Source organism: Herpailurus yagouaroundi, unplaced genomic scaffold (assembly GCF_014898765.1).
Source record: "Herpailurus yagouaroundi ecotype Mexico unplaced genomic scaffold, PumYag 196, whole genome shotgun sequence".
Lineage (NCBI taxonomy): Eukaryota > Metazoa > Chordata > Mammalia > Carnivora > Felidae > Herpailurus > Herpailurus yagouaroundi.
This window is the reverse complement of record NW_024412427.1, coordinates 5,254,235-5,271,385: the sequence shown is the minus strand read 5'-3', so window position 1 is coordinate 5,271,385 and position 17,151 is coordinate 5,254,235. Positions and strand designations below refer to the sequence as shown.

The following is a 17,151-nucleotide window of genomic DNA, read 5'->3' as shown; positions in this document are numbered from 1 at the left end:
GGGGCCTGGCGTAGAACTCTCGTCCCCTTTTAGGGCCTGGCAGCCCCTCCTGTCCCCTTTTAGGGTATGGACAGGGAAAGAGCAGTAGCTCCTGAGTCTCCCTTCTCATCTGTGGGAGTCTCCACTTGGGAGTCCCAGACTATCCCCAGGGCAAAGGCTTAGTATCTTTAGAGTAACTACCTGACTTCAGCCTGGAGCTGATGCCATACGACCACTCATTCTATAGGCAGTCCCTTCATCATCACATCCATTTCTGGCCTGCCTCCCGTCCCTTCTCCAAAGTTGCCAGGTCCCTTGTGAGGAAGAAGCATTTCTACCTCTGCTACAAACAGCTCCTGCATGGACTCTGAGTTGGGACTCCCCCACAGCATTTATCCACCAGTATGATACCCAAAAATTCACATCTCTCATCTTTAAGGATTTCCCTCTGTCCTTCCTGTTGTTTCGTTGTTATTATTTGGTTAGGAAATGAAAATAAAAGTATGCCTGGTGGCCATCTTAAACCTAGAAGCCCAACCCCCTCTATGAATTCTCCCAGGAGCCAACACACTTCCTCTTCCCGTAAGCAGCCTGAGGTGATCTCTGAAAATTGTTTGCTATTCACTTGACCCAAAAAACCCTACAAAATCATGCAAATCAAGAGATTAAAATCTTTGTGTTCACTTTAAGAATGCGCGTGAAACTGCCCAGGCCATCCAGGGTATGCACATCTGAAAAAAGCCACAAGTATCTGAAGGATGTCACTTTACAGAAACAACGCATGCCATTCTGGCGCTACGATGGCGGAAGTGGTAGGTGTGCGCAGGCCCCAACAGTGGGGCTGGACACAGGGCTGGTGGCCCAAAAACTGCTGAATTTTTACTGCACATGCTTAAAAATGCAGAGAATAATGCGGACATAAGGGTTTAGATGCAGATTCTCTGGCCATTGAGCGCATCCAGGAACGAAGCCTCCAAGATGTGGTACAGAATTTACAGAGCTCATGGCTGGATTAGCCTATACACGTGCTCTCCTTGCCACACTGAGATGATTCTCACTGAAAAAGAGCAGATTGCCCCTGAACCAGAGAGGAGGTTGCAAAGAATAAAAAGATATCCCAGAAGAAAGTGAAGAAACAAAAACTTATGGCCTGGGAATAAATTCAGCATAAAATAAATGCAAATAAAAGTAAATGCAGAAAAAAAAAAAAAAAAAGAAAGAAACGGAAGCCCCCAAAGAACATTTATTTAAATGTCTTTTGGTCTTTTTGCTTTAAATCTTTTCTCACTATTAATTCCTTTAATACCTGGCTCAATACTCACCATGTCCAAGGGACTCCCTGGACCACAACTGAAACACTCTTAATCCGCCAAATCCTTTCAGCAATTCTGTATACAGTTATACTACATTCTTTGATTTGTTTCTTTTTACCTGTTTTTTGAACACTTGCAAGACTCTAACTCGTGATAGCACTTCAGTGATAGAGCTCAAAGATGATGTGTCTGTGACACCTTCCTTCCTCCACTATCCCACTCCCACCAAAAGTACTCACAAATAAAGCAAGGCACACAGGAGGCACTAAAAATACACTGAATAAATAAATAAGCAGGTATTCATCAAGCGTTATTATTGAGTAACTGTTTTCTTTCGGATCAGGTCAAAGTCCACTACGTACCCAACCCTAATTTACAAAGCCCCGGGGATTAGAGTAAGGGCTCCAGGTGCTCTCAGTAGAATGGGAATGGAGACCTGGTCCAAAGCCTCAGAGGTGGGTCTCTGCCATTCTCATTCACATATCCTCCCTACATCACAAAAAACCTAGCCGGTTCCAACCACAGGTCTCTACTCAGAACTCATACTTGTCTTCACATTTGTCTTCTTTCTTCTAATAATTGATCAGAATATAAAAGCAATTCCCTCAACAGAAATAATGCTGTTAATACACATTCCTAAGCCTAATAAGCCCAGCTTCAATAAAGATCTTCACTCTTAACAAAGACAGGTGATTTGACCTTCAAATAGAGAGGGAGGGCTGAGCTGACTGAATTTTACTGCCCTTTCTGCATCACAGTGTCAGCTGACTCACAGCTCACATGGTTATATAATCAGAAGATCTGGGCTTAACTTTCTAGAAGCAACCGTCAAAGAAGAAAATCAGAAAAGGCAAAACCTTTCTTCCAGGGTGTTACTAAACTTACTGGATTTGGGAGAAAAACATTCTGCTCTGTTGGCTCTTGACAAGCCGAAACAAATGGGGGTAAAATCTGCGGCCCGAAACCTGGGGTTTGTTTTGGGGGAAAAAACAAAAAACAAAACAACTCCTACCAACAAGCAATTCTCAGACACCAGCAGGGTGTCGGAGAATTCAACTCAATTCTTACACTGTCTACCTGGAATGGCACCAGATTCCATAGGTCCAGAGTTCAGCACCACAACACTGCACCCACCTACCCACCCACTTCAGACACCAGTCACAAGCCCAGGTTTCCTGCTCTCCTGACCAACCACTATATACTGGAGGGTGCAATGACCCCCTCCTCAGGTTTGATGTCTTTGCTAGAGAGGCTCACAGAACTCAGGGAAACACTTCTGTTTACCAGTCTATTAAAGGATACGACAAAAGATACAGAGGAATAGCCAGAGGAGGAGATACACAGGGCCAAGTCTGGGAGGATTCTGAGCACAGGAGCTGAGGAGCTGAGGTGCGGAGCTGAGGTGTGCCAGGCATGTGGATGTGTTCACTCACCTGAAAGCTCCCCACACCCCCTACTATTGGGATTTTTTTAATGGAGGCTTCCTCACATAGGCATGATCAATTATTAACCCTGCCTCCAGCCCCTCTCCCCTCTCTGGATAATGAGGGGTGGGACTGAAAACTCCAAGCTTCTACTCCTGCTTGGTCTTTCTGGTGATCAGCCCCCACCCAGGAGCCCACCCAGAGTCATCTCACTAGAACAAAAGATGCTCCTAGTGTTCCTATCACTTAGGAATTTACAAGGGTATGGGTGCCCTGTGTCAGGAACAGGATCAGAGACAAGTATCCGAACAAGGGATGCTACAAGTGTTCTTACCACTTGGACGATTACAACAGTTTCAGGAGCCCTGTGTCATAGTTGCATCAAAGACAAAAATACTAGGATATGAGAGAAGACAAGTATTCTTATCACTCAGGAAAGTACAAGGGTCTCAGGAGCTCTGTGCCAGCAACCAGGGCAGAAACCAATACATGTATTTCTTATTACTTCGTAGGGCTAATCACACTATCCATCTCTTTTCCTCTTTTTGGTTTTCCATTCCTAACAGATGTTAAATTAAAAAAAATGTAAATATGCTCCAGGGCGCCTGGGTGGTTCAGTCGGTTAAGCGTCCAACTTTGGCTCAGGTCATGATCTCGCAGTTCATGAATTCGAGCCCCGCGATGGGCTCCATGCTGACAATGCTTGGGATTCTATCTCCTTCTCGCTCTGCCCCTCCCCCACTGGTGCGCACACATGCGTGCACTCTCTCTCTCTCAAAATAAACAAATAAACTTTTAAAAAATGAAAATATGCTCCATTTTCCCAGGAATCTCTCAACTGTGTCTCAAAGGATGTTCTAAGAACCAAGCACACTCTAATTATCTGGCAGGCTTTTCGATTACAGATTCCTGGGTCTACCTCAGACCTAATAAATCAACCTCTCTGGGGATGTAGTCTGGGAATCTACTTTTCTAACAAGCTGTCCAGGTGATTCCTTTGGCACAGCAAAGGCTGAGCATCAGAGATCCAAGGAGATGTTCCTCCACTTAGACCAGCTTGCTGATTAGTTTCTTGACTTTCAAGAGAGAATATAAACCATCCTGACATGTGTAGAAATTCCAAAGCTTATGCTCTGCCTTCAACCAACAAAATGAATACCAACACTTAAGAAGACTCTAGCTTACAACAGCAACCTCCAGCTCAATCAAAATGCCTAGCTTATGATTTAAGAGAGTGCAGCCTAAAGGGCTATCGACCTACTATTCAGGCACTCCTCCCTAGACACGAAGTAAGAACACCAGACAGCTTCACACACACTGGAATGGGTCGTCTTTCCTGCTCACTGAGCCGTGCTTTAATGCCATGAAGCTTTTACTAAAGGCTATTTCAAGAAAGAGAAATATGAAATTCAAAGGCACACAGAAGCACTGGAGCCCAAAACTGTTGTTGAGGACAGTATCCATTACATCATGTAATGTTTCTCAGTGAGAAATTTCTTTGGCCTCCCTAAGGAACTGCCATGGTGCTTTTCTAATACCAAAGTATTTTCCCAAAGCACTATCAACATCATATGATGCCCCAGGATCTGACCTGACACTTGCCTACCTTTCTGATCCCTTTGCTGCAGCTATACAGGCCCTGTGTGTCTACCTATGTATAGGTCTGTGTATATGTTTGTATGTACACACACATGTGTATCTTTGTCTGTGTGTCTTCTTATGCCAGTGGTCCCTTCCTCTTTGGGAAAAGGGGTTGTAACTAAAAAACAGTAAAAGTAAATAATCTATACTAAGTGGAATTTAAATTTCAGAGTCAGGGAAACAACAGCCTAACTTGGCTTCCTGGAAGAGCTTTCTTGCTTAAGTTTTATACAATAAAGAAGTGAATTGTGCTCACTCTCCAATATAATTTGAAGGGAAAGGAAGAGATGGTCGTTCAAAAAAAAAAAAAAAGCTTCTTGCCTCTCTTACTTGGGCATGTCAGACTTTTATCCCCTATTCAGTAAATGAATATTCATCACTATTGATGTCATCCTTGAAAAGGAAAATCTGTTAGACGATCACTTGTTTAAAACAGGAAACATGTCCAGTTATCTACTTGCTGGCTCAAGTGCAAGAGAAACTGCACAGGGAAAAGCTGGAGCCACTTTAGTCTTTAGAGGATTAGAGGGCATTGCGCAGTGTGCAAAATGAAATTCTACAGAAGGGCCGTGTCCTACAAATAAAAAACCAATTTCTCTGACACTGGAATCTCCCCACTGCTTTCCATTCCCGACATCCCCTTGTGAGGCATAAATAGGTGCAGAGCTGAAGGAGAAAAAAGTGGGAGCCCAGAGTCAAATCCTAACAGTGCTGCTCATTAGCTCTGTGCCTTAGACAAGTTTCTTTTAAAATGTTCATTTCTTGGGGTGCCTGGGTGGCTCAGTTGGTTGAGCATCCAGCTCTTGATTTCGGCTCAGGTCATGATCCCAAGATTGCAGGATCAAGCCCTGAATCGGGCTCTGAGCTAAGTGTGGAGCCTGCTTGAGGTTCTCTCCCCTTCTCTCTCTGCCCCTCTCCCTGCTTGTGCTAAGAAAATAAAATAAAAAAATAAGAGGCACGTGGGTAGCTTAGTCGGTTAAGCGTCCAACTTCAGCTCAGGTCATGATCTCACAGGTTTGTGGGATTGAGCACCACATGGGGCTCTGTGCTGACAGCTCTGGGCCTGGAGCCTGCTTCCGGTTCTGTGTCTCCCTCTCTCTCTGTCCCTCCCCTGCTCATGCTCTGTCTCTGTCTCTCAGAAATGACTAGGTGTTAAAAATATTTTTTTTAATAAAAATAAATTAAAAAATAAAATGTTCACTTCTTTAGTTAAAATTGAGACACCACCTACAATTATTTAACAATGAGAGTTATATCTTATATGGTCTTATTTACAGGAAGAGCTCTATTTGTTCTAGGAAAACAAATTAAATACATAAATAGAATATATATGTGTTATATGTAGTTTATAAATATGCAAAGTATATGTTACATATATAATATATAAATATAAAAACTCAATGTGTCCAACAACCTGATAAACCTCTAGTGACTGACTCCTGAGAGCATAAAAGACACAAAGTATAGTGGCCCTGACCCTAGGCATTTAACTGATGCTGATGAGACAAGTCATACACACAGGACGATGACAGTTTCTAATCGAGAGGCACCTTCCAGGAGGGAAATGTACAAGACTGGGGAGCAGAGGTCCGAGTTTATGACACACCCTTGTAAGCAAGACACTTCTCAGTGAGTCCCCCCTTTCCCCGGCTGCAGTACAACAGGTTAGACTAGCTCTCCTTTAGTTTTCCCAGGAGTAAAAGTCTCTGATTTACAATGGGGAGCAAGGCTCCAAGTGCTATGGAAGAAGGGACATGCCAGCACACTGGTCTGGGGAAGCTCTTGGGAGAACTGGGACTTGCATTCAGACCTGGAAATGGAAAGGACTTGGGATACTGGGAGAAACACAGGGGCAAAATGTTGGGAGAACCAGCCAGAGCAACCCAGGAGAAACAAGTCAAGTGTCTTTAAGGGCCAGGAAGAACAGTCTAGCTAGTGAGGTCTGTTGTCAGAGAAGTGAGGGAGGGGTCAGACCCCAAAGGGTTTGAATAACAGAAAAAGGAGTCTGGATTCTGTCCTGGAAGCAGTAGGAGCAATCAGAAGTTTCAAAAGTTAGAGGATATGAGGATATCCCATTTCCCAGTGCCCATGTTTTACTCCCAAGGAAGGACTATTACTGGCAACATATTTTCAACCCTTCTTCAAACTCCTCCCACTTCTCTGATCAGGGACCCGACTGGAGAGACTGGGAAAGGGCACAGAGCATACCTGCCCCAGCACGTGCTCCAGGCTTCAGTGCCTGCATTTCTGGTGGAAAAACTCAACCAAAGGGAGGAAAAAGCAGCTCACGTCCAGCCACAGCTGGTGGAGGTTCTTCAATCCAGTTTACAGTTAAGAAAGCTGATCACCACACCTCCATCTCTGCTGACTACTTCCAAACTGATTTGGAAGGAAGAGAGAGGATGAAGGCATTTGATTCACCACCTTTTCCAACTAAAAACAGAAATAAGATTACAGCAAGTACTTCAGAAAGATGAGCCAGGTGGAAGCTGGCAAGAGGGACTGAAGGCAGAAAAGGCTGGGAGCCCTCAAATTAACTGTGGAGCTCCTACGATAATCCAAGCATTCAGTGAATGATTTGCAACCACCAAGTATGATCCAGGGCTAATCAAAACATGTACTTGAGCCAATCTGCAAGAGAATAAATCAAAGAGCACAAAAAAAGTGAGAATTGCCAACATAATTTTTTAATTAATGTCCTTTCATAATTAAAACTGCTTCTGTTGACTAGTGGGATCTTTAATTTCTTTAATTAAAGGAACCAAAGCAATGAATACAAAAAGAACAAGAAATGAAAGGCTCACCAGTACAGAATCCTACCAAGCTACATAAGGATTCTCTATTACAAGTCAGTCTTACACAGGTCCCCAAATCAAAAGAAACCCTCATGTAACTTGCCCACACTGCTGAGAGGTAACCAGCTCTATCAACATCCTCGCAAAGGGTGTCTTCTGATGTCAGAAGTTAGCAGCCCCTGAAAAGACTACCAAGCACTTCTCCACGTCACTTATAATTGATCACAATCAGGTTCCCTTAGTATTGCTACACACATATAGGACACCCAAACTTCTTTTGTGAAATGCCTCTTATGGCCCCCAAATGGAATTTACAGCAACGTCTATATATTTATTCCCTTGTTTCACAGCCCACACAGAAGTCCTTTAAGCAGGTAAGTACCAGAGGCCAGAGCTAGTGAGCTCAGATACCCATGGCCTTCTACGGCCTTCTACAAACCAACCAGAGTCCTCAGCAAAGCTGTGAGAACCCTCCTCCAGTTACCCCAATTCTAAGGACTCAGGGACTCCTCTTTGTTCTCTAAGCCACCCCACTAGCTGACATCTGATTCTCCCTCACATGTGCTAGCTCCCTGAAGAACCCCTTCTGCTTCTCCCAAGCAACTTGCAGATGAAAATTATGGCAGAAGACAGAGACTCACTATGCTACCTCACACACGCATCAGAGATCAGAGCATGCTCACTGGGTTCACTGAGAAACAGCCCATAAGTTTCCCTTTGTGAGAATCCTGATTTTTACATGCCTCTCTTGACCTTCTGTAAGGTACTTTAGGTCCACTGTCTGTAAACTACATTCCCAGGATCCCCCTCAAGCCTTTCCCATGGACAAAAGATAAAACCCCCTGTGGGGCAGAAGGGAATGAATATTATAAGGCAGTTTGCACTTGGATTATGAAATTAACCATCTGCTCCCAACAAACTGTCCTTCTGAAAATTAACTGAACCACATAGTAAATTCCTTGTCGCAGCACAAATCACCCAAAATGCTTTCTTTTCTTTAAAGCTTACTTCCTAAATGCCTGACCCCACACGGGTCTGATGGTCTAATTCCTTTATGTGGGTGTTCATACCAGTCTCTGTGCTTTTATGGGTGCTCCTGGTCTACATCCTGCCACTGCACTTAGGTTTTAGAAACTTAAATTCCTTTTAAGTATATAGAGATTATGTATTTTTTGTTTCACATTTCCTCAGAAAGCTTAAATATAATGTTCTCCACAAAGAATTTAGAAAGAGACAAGATGAAAACCATTCCATTTGTATACAGGTGACCAATACGGAGTGAAGAGTACATCTGGATCCCGATGGGATCTCTAACCAGGACCCTTACCACCCACCCTGCAGTGAATGTGTACCCACACCCTCCGATCTCTCTACAGTCACTGTGGTCTCCACTAGTCTCTTTCACTCCTCATTTCCCAAGCACCTGTTGACGCATCAGGCACTGTGTTAGACACAGAGGGAGAGAAATGGACCAGGAGCAGTCCCACACTAGAGAGCTTGTGGCTGCAGGAGGGTGAGCAGGTGTTCCCTGTCTGTGCACAGCTCTCCCGGACTGCCCGCACACGAATTCTCAGGTCCGGGCACCTCCTACCAGCTGCCCCTCTGCCACTCCACACTGCTGCCGTTCCCCAAACCGCTGCCAGCCCTGCATCACACCTCTGACGTCCCTTCCCTTACACCCTTTGTGTGTGACAGTATTTTAATTCTTCTTAATCCAAAAGGAATGGCCAGAAATTGCAGGGCCAGTATTAAGGTTATCTTTCTCTCTTAGGAGGGGAGAGTAGCTCATTTTGGATGAGAGCGGTAAAGTTATGTCTGACGGCTAGAGGAAGGCCCAAAGCAAACCTTTGTGTGCAGGCAGAGCCAAGTGCTCCACGCGGGCAGAAAGGGACACGCACCTGGCTTTCTTGGACTTCGTCCTGGCTGTAGAGTCCACGCCACTCCTCTTCTCTTTGGCCTCCTTGGTACCCGAGGCCTCCCGGGGCTTCCGTGCTTTCTTGACTCCATCCTTCTGCTTGGGCTCCTTGGGCTCCTTGGCCCTCTTGGGCTCCTTGGCCTTCCGGGCTTCCTTTGGCTCTCTAGGCTCTCGCTTCCTCTTTGGCTTGGGCTCCCTGTCCTTGCTTCCCTTCGCTGCCCCCTCTTGCTCTCCCGGGTCCTTTTTCTTCCTTTTCTTCTTTACTCCGGTGCCTCCTCCTCCACTGTCCTCCATCCCATTATGGGACGTCATTTTCCTAGGAAAAAGGGTCTCAGCTTCCTCTTCAGCAGCATACAGGTCCTTCTGAGGCAGACAGTGACTGGCAACATCTTCGATCTTCTCTTCCTGATCAGTGCCATGGTCAAACGGGGAGGGGGATTTGTAGTCAAAATTGACAGAGGCATCAGACATTGGAGAGTGATTCAGAACTTTTAAACTTGACAACTGTGAAAGAGAGAAACGAGCTTATTAGTTTCCCAATGCATGCTTCATACGAAAGAGCATTATGAAGTTTCAATGCATGGATCTGTTCAACATTTACTGAATTCCTATCACGTGCTAGCTCCTCATGTGCCAGGTCTTGGGGAGACAGTGGCAACCAGGACATACTTTGTGTCTGCCTTTGCCCTTGTGGAGCCACACCAAGCCACCGTTACCATATACAAAAATTGCATGTGAAAAAACAACTCTCAAGGAGTTGTTATGTGCTAAAATCTGAGCCCCATGTCTAGTACAGGCAACAACAGTGGTGTCCCCACAAAATACCTCTAGATCCTAGGCACACAGTTCTTACCCAGAATGGCATTTCTCATGCTGATACACAAAAGTTCTGTTCAAATATGCTCCTAAATAAAAGTGGCATCACAGGATGACGAGGATGCAGGGACAATCTCAGTGTGCTGCTTTATCTCCCCACATCTTTGCTCTCATGTATCTTCAGGCAGCACCAACAATCAGCTGGTTTGACTTTCTTTAGGGGTACCTGGGTGGCTCAGTCGGTTAAGCGTCAGACTTTGGCTCAGGTCATGATCTCATGGCTCATGAGTTCGAGCCCCATGTTGGGCTCTGCGCTGACAGCCCAGAGCCTGGAGCCTGCTTCAGATTCTGTGTCTCCTTCTTTCTCTGCCCCTTCCCTGCTCGCTGTATGTCTCTCTCTCTCTCTCTCTCTCTCTCTCTCTCTCTCTCTCTCTCAAAAATGAATAAAAAACATTTTTTAAATTTTTTAAAAATTCTAAAACTACATCTTTTATTTTTAACTAAAGGTGCTGTTCCTCTGCATGATCATCTAAGCCTCCAGACTCAGCACCAAATAACCTTTGGCCACTTACAAAAAAACAACTGCCCCTACAGGGGAAAGCTTTATTATGATAGATGCCATTAAGAAAGAATGTGTCACAGATGCTGAAGGCATCTTCCTAAAAAAGGAAGTTCTGAAGCTGTTTTTGAGCACCATTAAAGGTACAGCTTCCCCGAGGTGACCACTTTCAGGAAACATCCCTTTGGAAGTAGAAGTCACATCTCATACTTTCAGGTCTGGTATCACAGTACATCTGTCATTTCGTAACCAAGCTAAGGCTGGCAATAATCTGATACTGTGGGTGCTGGTTTCAGGAACAGCACCCTTCTGGGTCAGGAACAAAGAAATAACTCAAGGAGAGCCTGGGAGGGACAAGCAGGCTTTCCAGGAAGCCAACTACAATCGTCTTTGCATGATGGCTTAGGAACAGCATCATTTGTGAATAGTCTGCTCCCCTAACAAGAGGCCTGGCGTGTGCTGAAGGGCACAGACACTTGCCTAGGTGGCGTGGCTTCCTTCCAGTGTTCTGGTTACCCGATCTGTGCTCAGACTTCCTGGCCCACCCTAGGAGTGATGGAGTGCAAAATTCAGCTGCATGGTCCCCCTTCTGTGCCTTCCAGCTCCCTACCCTAGGCCAATACTCCCAAACATAACACTGAGAATCTCAGGAGAAAAAGATGAAAGAAAAGAAGAATTTTTTTGTATCTTTATCATAAATAAAGTCCAGCCTCATAAACAAGCCTAAATCCAGAAACAACTGGTCATTCTGGCAGCATTCACTATGAAAGAAAAGAAAAGAAAAGAAAAGAAAAGAAAAGAAAAGAAAAGAAAAGAAAAGAAAAGGAAAGAAAAGAAAATTCAGTTTGACTACCTCACTGCTGATTCAGTTCTTAGGATGGCTTGGAAAAAGGAGAAGCTAACAAACTTAAAAGGAATTTAAAATCAAATACAAGAAAGTGCTCAAGATGGTAAATTTTTTTACATGTAAATGGTTATATTTTTTTTACCAAAATAAAAAGGAAACAAAAGAAGAGAAAAAGAAAAAACAAGGCAACAAGAACCTCAGAGGTGCATAATAGGCACCTAATTAAAGCTCAGATCTTAAGAGTACACTGCCGTCCCTGGGATGTTACTGAATTCTGTGCCAGGGACACCTGACCCTCAGGACACAAGTATTTGCTTCACATGCAAGGGTGGACACACTAAAAAAGCAAGAGATACAGGTTAGTTTATTAAAGAGGTTTTCAAAGACAACACGTTAAAGTCCTAATTCCACCAAGGCAACACTCTGTAGATAAAAGTGGGACACTCTTTTCAACTCATACCTCATCTCAAGGTCTATCTTTTGAAGGCTAGGGCCCTCCAAAGCTGAGGTGGATGGAGATAGGTTGTAGAAACTGGACATTCAATCATTAGTCAAGAACAATAGCAACAGCTAACATTTATGGGACACAAATCATAAGGATCTACCTGGAATTATGCAAAGCACGTTCCATGATATCTCCCATCTTTACAAAAATCCTAAAAGGTTAGTGTAAAGATACCTATTTTGTGTACGAAGAAACAGAAGATTACTGATGTTAGATGAGGTACTCACACACATATACCTAGTAAGTGGAGGAACTTGGACCTGGACCTTCTGCCCAAAAGCTAACACTCATTTCACTGAGCATTTTATGACCTACATCCCGAGAAACCATTAATGACTGCTAGGCCACCAGACCAGTATGATTAGACTTGGTGAGAAATGTTAAATATAAAGACCTATACAACCAGTTGGGGAAAAGTTCAGGTAGTTCTTTAGAAACATAAACATGCAAATACCTGTCATTGCAGCAATTCCACTCTGAGGAATCACAAATAGTCATCTACTCTACCCCTCATTTTATAGACAAGATAATTGGGTCAGAGAGATGAAGCAACTTGTCAAAAGGTTATATTCCAGGGAGTGGCAGAGCTGGACATCCTATAGGAAGTAGGGATTCCCAAGAAATGCAGCACAATTAAGTCAATGTTTCCAAAAAGTTAGAAGTATCCCAAAAAACAGATTATCAGTATTAAAAAAATATAAAATTATAATCTCCAAAGTCAGTAATACACCAGGAATATTTTTATTTTTCAAGGCACCTTGTTGGGGGCTTGGAAAAGATGTCTGTTGAGAATTTAAAAAATATGACAAAAAATATTTTTCATTTGTCTCAAGGTCAGTGGAGAAAAGACAAAGAGCCTTAATAAATTGTTTCAGTTTCTACCAAGAAGGACATTAAATCACCACTTCAAAAATGGCTCCAAAGGGAATGGATTGGAGATGATGGACCACGACACCACCAATAATTTACATTATATTGACAATTTACTAAATAGAGATAAGCACCTAGAACATAAAATGAAATGGAGAGGAAAACTGATAAAAAAAAAAAGACATCCAACAATGCTAGCTCATAAACCACACCGTTAGCAATAAAACCCACTTCGCTGATTCAAAATTAGCAACCTAGGATATTCCTGGAAAAGACACTTAAACATATGAATCCAGATAAACTAGATTTGGGTCAACTGTAAAGGATTTAAGAACCAATGGAGATATTATGGCCTAGGTCAATGGTTCCCAAACAGATTTAAGGACAAACCTGGGTTATTTCCCCAAGAATCACTGAAGTACTTGAAAGTCAAAATAGACTTTAATTAAGAAAATCATCCATGGTACAACACGGATAGACCTTGAAAACATTATGCTAAGTGAAAGAAGCCAGGTACAAAAGACTACATATTGTACAATTCCATTTATATGAAATGCCCAGAATAGGCATATCCACAGAGACAAGAAGTAAATTAGTGGTTGCTAGGGCCTGGGGGAAGAGGAAATGAGGAGTGTCTGCTAACATGCATATGGTTTCTTCTGGGGGTGATGAAAATGTTCTGGCATCAGATAGTGGTGATCTTTCCACAATCTTGGGACTACACTAAAAACCAGTGAGTTGCACAATTTAAAAGTATAGTAGAATTTACAGTATGTGAATTACATCTCAATTTTTAAAAATCCAATATAAGAATATAACGAAAATGGTCTGCTCATATGTTGCTGACAGCTGCATCAAGTATTAAAAAGCCTTTTTTGCAGGGGCATGTGTTAACAATATTAAAATTTTAATTATGGATATGCTTTTAAACTGAGCAATTTCTCTTTTACAACATAAATTAAGGAAATATTTAGGTACTCCAAAGACAGAATATCTGATGCAGAATTTTTAATAAAGGAAAAAACTATAAATAACCTATCGGTCAATCTTTAGTAAAATGTTTAAATTAATAGCATATCCATTATATGGAACAGTATTATGCAGCCATTGTGACATTATTGTATTATATATTATTAATTACAAAATTTTAGTTGACATAAAAAAAGTCCACATGTTGGAAAGTGGGCAAAAAAAAAAATCTATGATCTAATCCCATTTTTATTGTTTAAAAAAAATTTTTTTTTAAGAGAGAGAGAGAGAGCACACAAGCAGGAAAGGGCAGAGAGAGAGGGGGACAGAGAATTTGAAGCAGACTCTTTGCTGACAGCACAAAGCCTATGTGGGGCTCAAACCCATGAACCGTGAGATCATGACCTGAGCCAAAGTCGGACTCTCAACTGAATGAGCCATCCAGGCGCCCTCTCTGGTTTATTTTTTAAAAACGCTATTTATCAACACCAGTTTTTTAAAATAAATTTAGGGGGGCGCGTGGGTGGCGCAGTCGGTTAAGCGTCCGACTTCAGCCAGGTCACGATCTCGCGGTCCGTGAGTTCGAGCCCCGCATCAGGCTCTGGGCTGATGGCTCAGAGCCTGGAGCCTGTTTCCGATTCTGTGTCTCCCTCTCTCTCTCTGCCCCTCCCCCATTCATGCTCTGTCTCTCTCTGTCCCAAAAATAAATAAACGTTGAAAAATAAATTTAGGACATGTATCAGATATTAACCATCATTATGTCTGGGTGACAAGACTGTAGGTAACATTCCCTTCTTTTTTTCTTTCCTGAGAGTTTTTGTTTCTATCTGTCTCCCATAACTAGAATGTAAGCATCATGAGGCAGTGACTGCAGATTCCCCACTATCTTTGTGGCTTACAGTAAATCTCAATCATATGATTACTGGATGAAATGAGTGTTTTCAATTTGAAAAACAAAGGAGAAGTCTACAAAATTGTGCATGTAAACAAAATGAAAACAACAAATTCCTGTGTATAGAAGAACGAATGGAAGAAAATTAACAAAAAGTGAATAGTATTCATTTAAGGCTGTGGAAATTTGGTTGCTTAATTTTTCTAAACAAACAGTAACAAGGATATTACTTTCACAATACTTGTAATAAAAATATCTTTAAAAAATTTTTATGTTTATTTTTGAGAGAGAGAAAGAGAGAGAGAGAGCAAGCATGAGCGGGGAAGGAGCAAAGACACAGGGAGACACAGAATCTGAAGCAGGCTCCAGGCTCTGAGCCCGACATGGGGCTTGAACTCAGGAACCAAGAGATCATGACCTGATCCGAAGTGGGACACTAAACCAATTGAGCCACCCAGGCGCCCCAAAATATTTTCACAGGTATATAATAGAAAAATTTTAAATACTTTAATAATGAACAGGAAAGGCTGTTTTGCCAGACAATTTACACTGTTCCAAATTATCACGATTCAGGAATCAAAGGCAGAATATGGGAGGCGCTGGCACTGTGACCACATTTGACTGAGTGCTGGACAAAGACAGCGCTCTTTGCACTCAAGCCCGAAGGCCCCCCCTGCACACCCTCCATATGCACCTTGAACCTGACAGGGAGTACGGCCCAGCCAGCTGCTGCTGTTGCCTGCCTCAAGCTCTTCCAACTTCTCCAGTAGGAAGGGGACAATATTCTATGTTCAGACTTACTTAATATCAAGAAATTAGCTAAACATAAAAATGAGTAGAAAAGCTTATCTAAATTTGAGACCTTGTGACTTTTAAAGTCCAAACAATAAAAATGAAAATACAAAGAACTGCTACTATTATGAATGAGTTGGTGTGCAGACATTTCAGGTGGCAATTGCTATTTTCCAATTAAAATGAGGAGTGCAAAAAAAAAAAAAAAAAAAAAAAAAAAAAAAAAGAGGAGTGCCTTACTCTTTCACCTTCACTGTCTTCTGAAAGAATATTCCCTATGGTTACCTGACTGTGGGATACACTACCGGCGAAAACCCCACATATCCTCGCCTTTATTACACTGCCATTGTGCTGGGCTCAGTCATCTGGCAAACAAGGCTTTGCTGGGTGAGCAAGACCCAGGAACAAAGTCCAACTGTGTGTGTGTGTGTCCTGTTTCCTCCTCCATTTAGAATATTCCATCTCTCTTCACCCAGGAGTCCTGTGCTCTGGGTGATAAAGCAGGCATTCTGACCCTGACATGGCTCCACATGTAGTCACAGCTGGTCAGCACCAGGAGGAAGAAAGATCAGTTTCAGGCATCTGATGATAATGCAGGGAGTGGTGTCCAGGAGGCTCTCAGGTATACTTTCCAAGAGTCATTTTTATAAGAATGAATGAGACTACCCAGGAAGAATGAATGGACAAAGAAAAAGAACAGGACCAAAACCTGACAAACACTGATGTTTAAGGGCCCCCAGAGGAGGAACCTAGAGAGAGGGTGAGAGGGGGCAATCAGGTCAGTGATGTGGTGGGGAAAAGAAAGTATGAGTGTCACAGAAGCCAGAAGATGAGAGCACTTGAAGACACAATGATTATAGGCATTGCATGCTGTGGAGAAGCTGGTAAGTTAAGGACTGAAGAGTGGTGGACAGGTTTGCCAACTGTCTCTCACCGAAATCTGTCATTTCTAGTCCCCAACTCTATTATCATATTTTCGCATTTAAAACTGGGGGGCAGGGGGGTTTTTCTCTTATGATGTTCCAAGAGTATTAGAAATCTGAATTCTCCAGATCTGCAAAATCAATCTAAACCTTGTTAATTCCAGGCAGTAACAAAAACTGGGGGCAGGTAGATTATTAAATTTAGATGCTGACAGGGAATAAACAGAGGAAACAATACTTAATAAGTGCCTTGGCCTATCCTCCAGTTAATGCTCTCCATGTGACCATTTGCATCCACAGGTTCAGCAACAGATACATTTAAATCCCTTTTCTCTACAGGATGCTTTTAAATCTTCCTTTTTAAAATACAAATCAAAACCACACTCAGATATCACCTCACGCCAGTCAGAGTGGCCAAAATGAACAAATCAGGAGACTATAGATGCTGGAGAGGATGTGGAGAAACGGGAACCCTCTTGCACTGTTGGTGGGAATGCAAACTGGTGCAGCCGCTCTGGAAAACAGTGTGGAGGTCCCTCAAAAAATTAAAAATAGATCTACCCTATGACCCAGCAATAGCACTGCTAGGAATTTACCCAAGGGATACAGGAGTACTGATGCATAGGGGCACTCGTACCCCAATGTTTATAGCAGCACTCTCTCAATAATAGCCAAATTATGGAAAGAGCCTAAATGTCCATCAACTGATGAATGGATAAAGAAATTGTGATTTATATACACAATGGAGTACCACGTGGCAATGAGAAAGAATGAAATATGGCCCTATGTAGCAATGCGGATGGAACTGGAGAATGTTATGCTAAGTGAAATAAGCCATACAGGGAAAGACAGATACCATATGTGTTCCCTCTTATGTGGATCCTGAGAAACTTAACAGGAACCCATGGGGG

At 42.8% G+C, this 17,151-nt stretch overlaps 1 protein-coding gene across 6 annotated transcripts in view; it reads right to left on the bottom strand.

Annotated features, from left to right (window-relative positions):
* The window catches only part of CHD6 (chromodomain helicase DNA binding protein 6), a 205,829-nt gene that overhangs the window by 126,525 nt on the left and 62,153 nt on the right, over positions 1-17,151 (bottom strand). For all 6 annotated transcript variants that reach the window (XM_040447040.1, XM_040447045.1, XM_040447044.1 and 3 more), the window contains one exon: positions 9,051-9,571. In XM_040447040.1, coding sequence (XP_040302974.1) covers positions 9,051-9,571 — 521 coding nt within the window. The remainder of the gene's footprint in view (positions 1-9,050; positions 9,572-17,151) is intronic.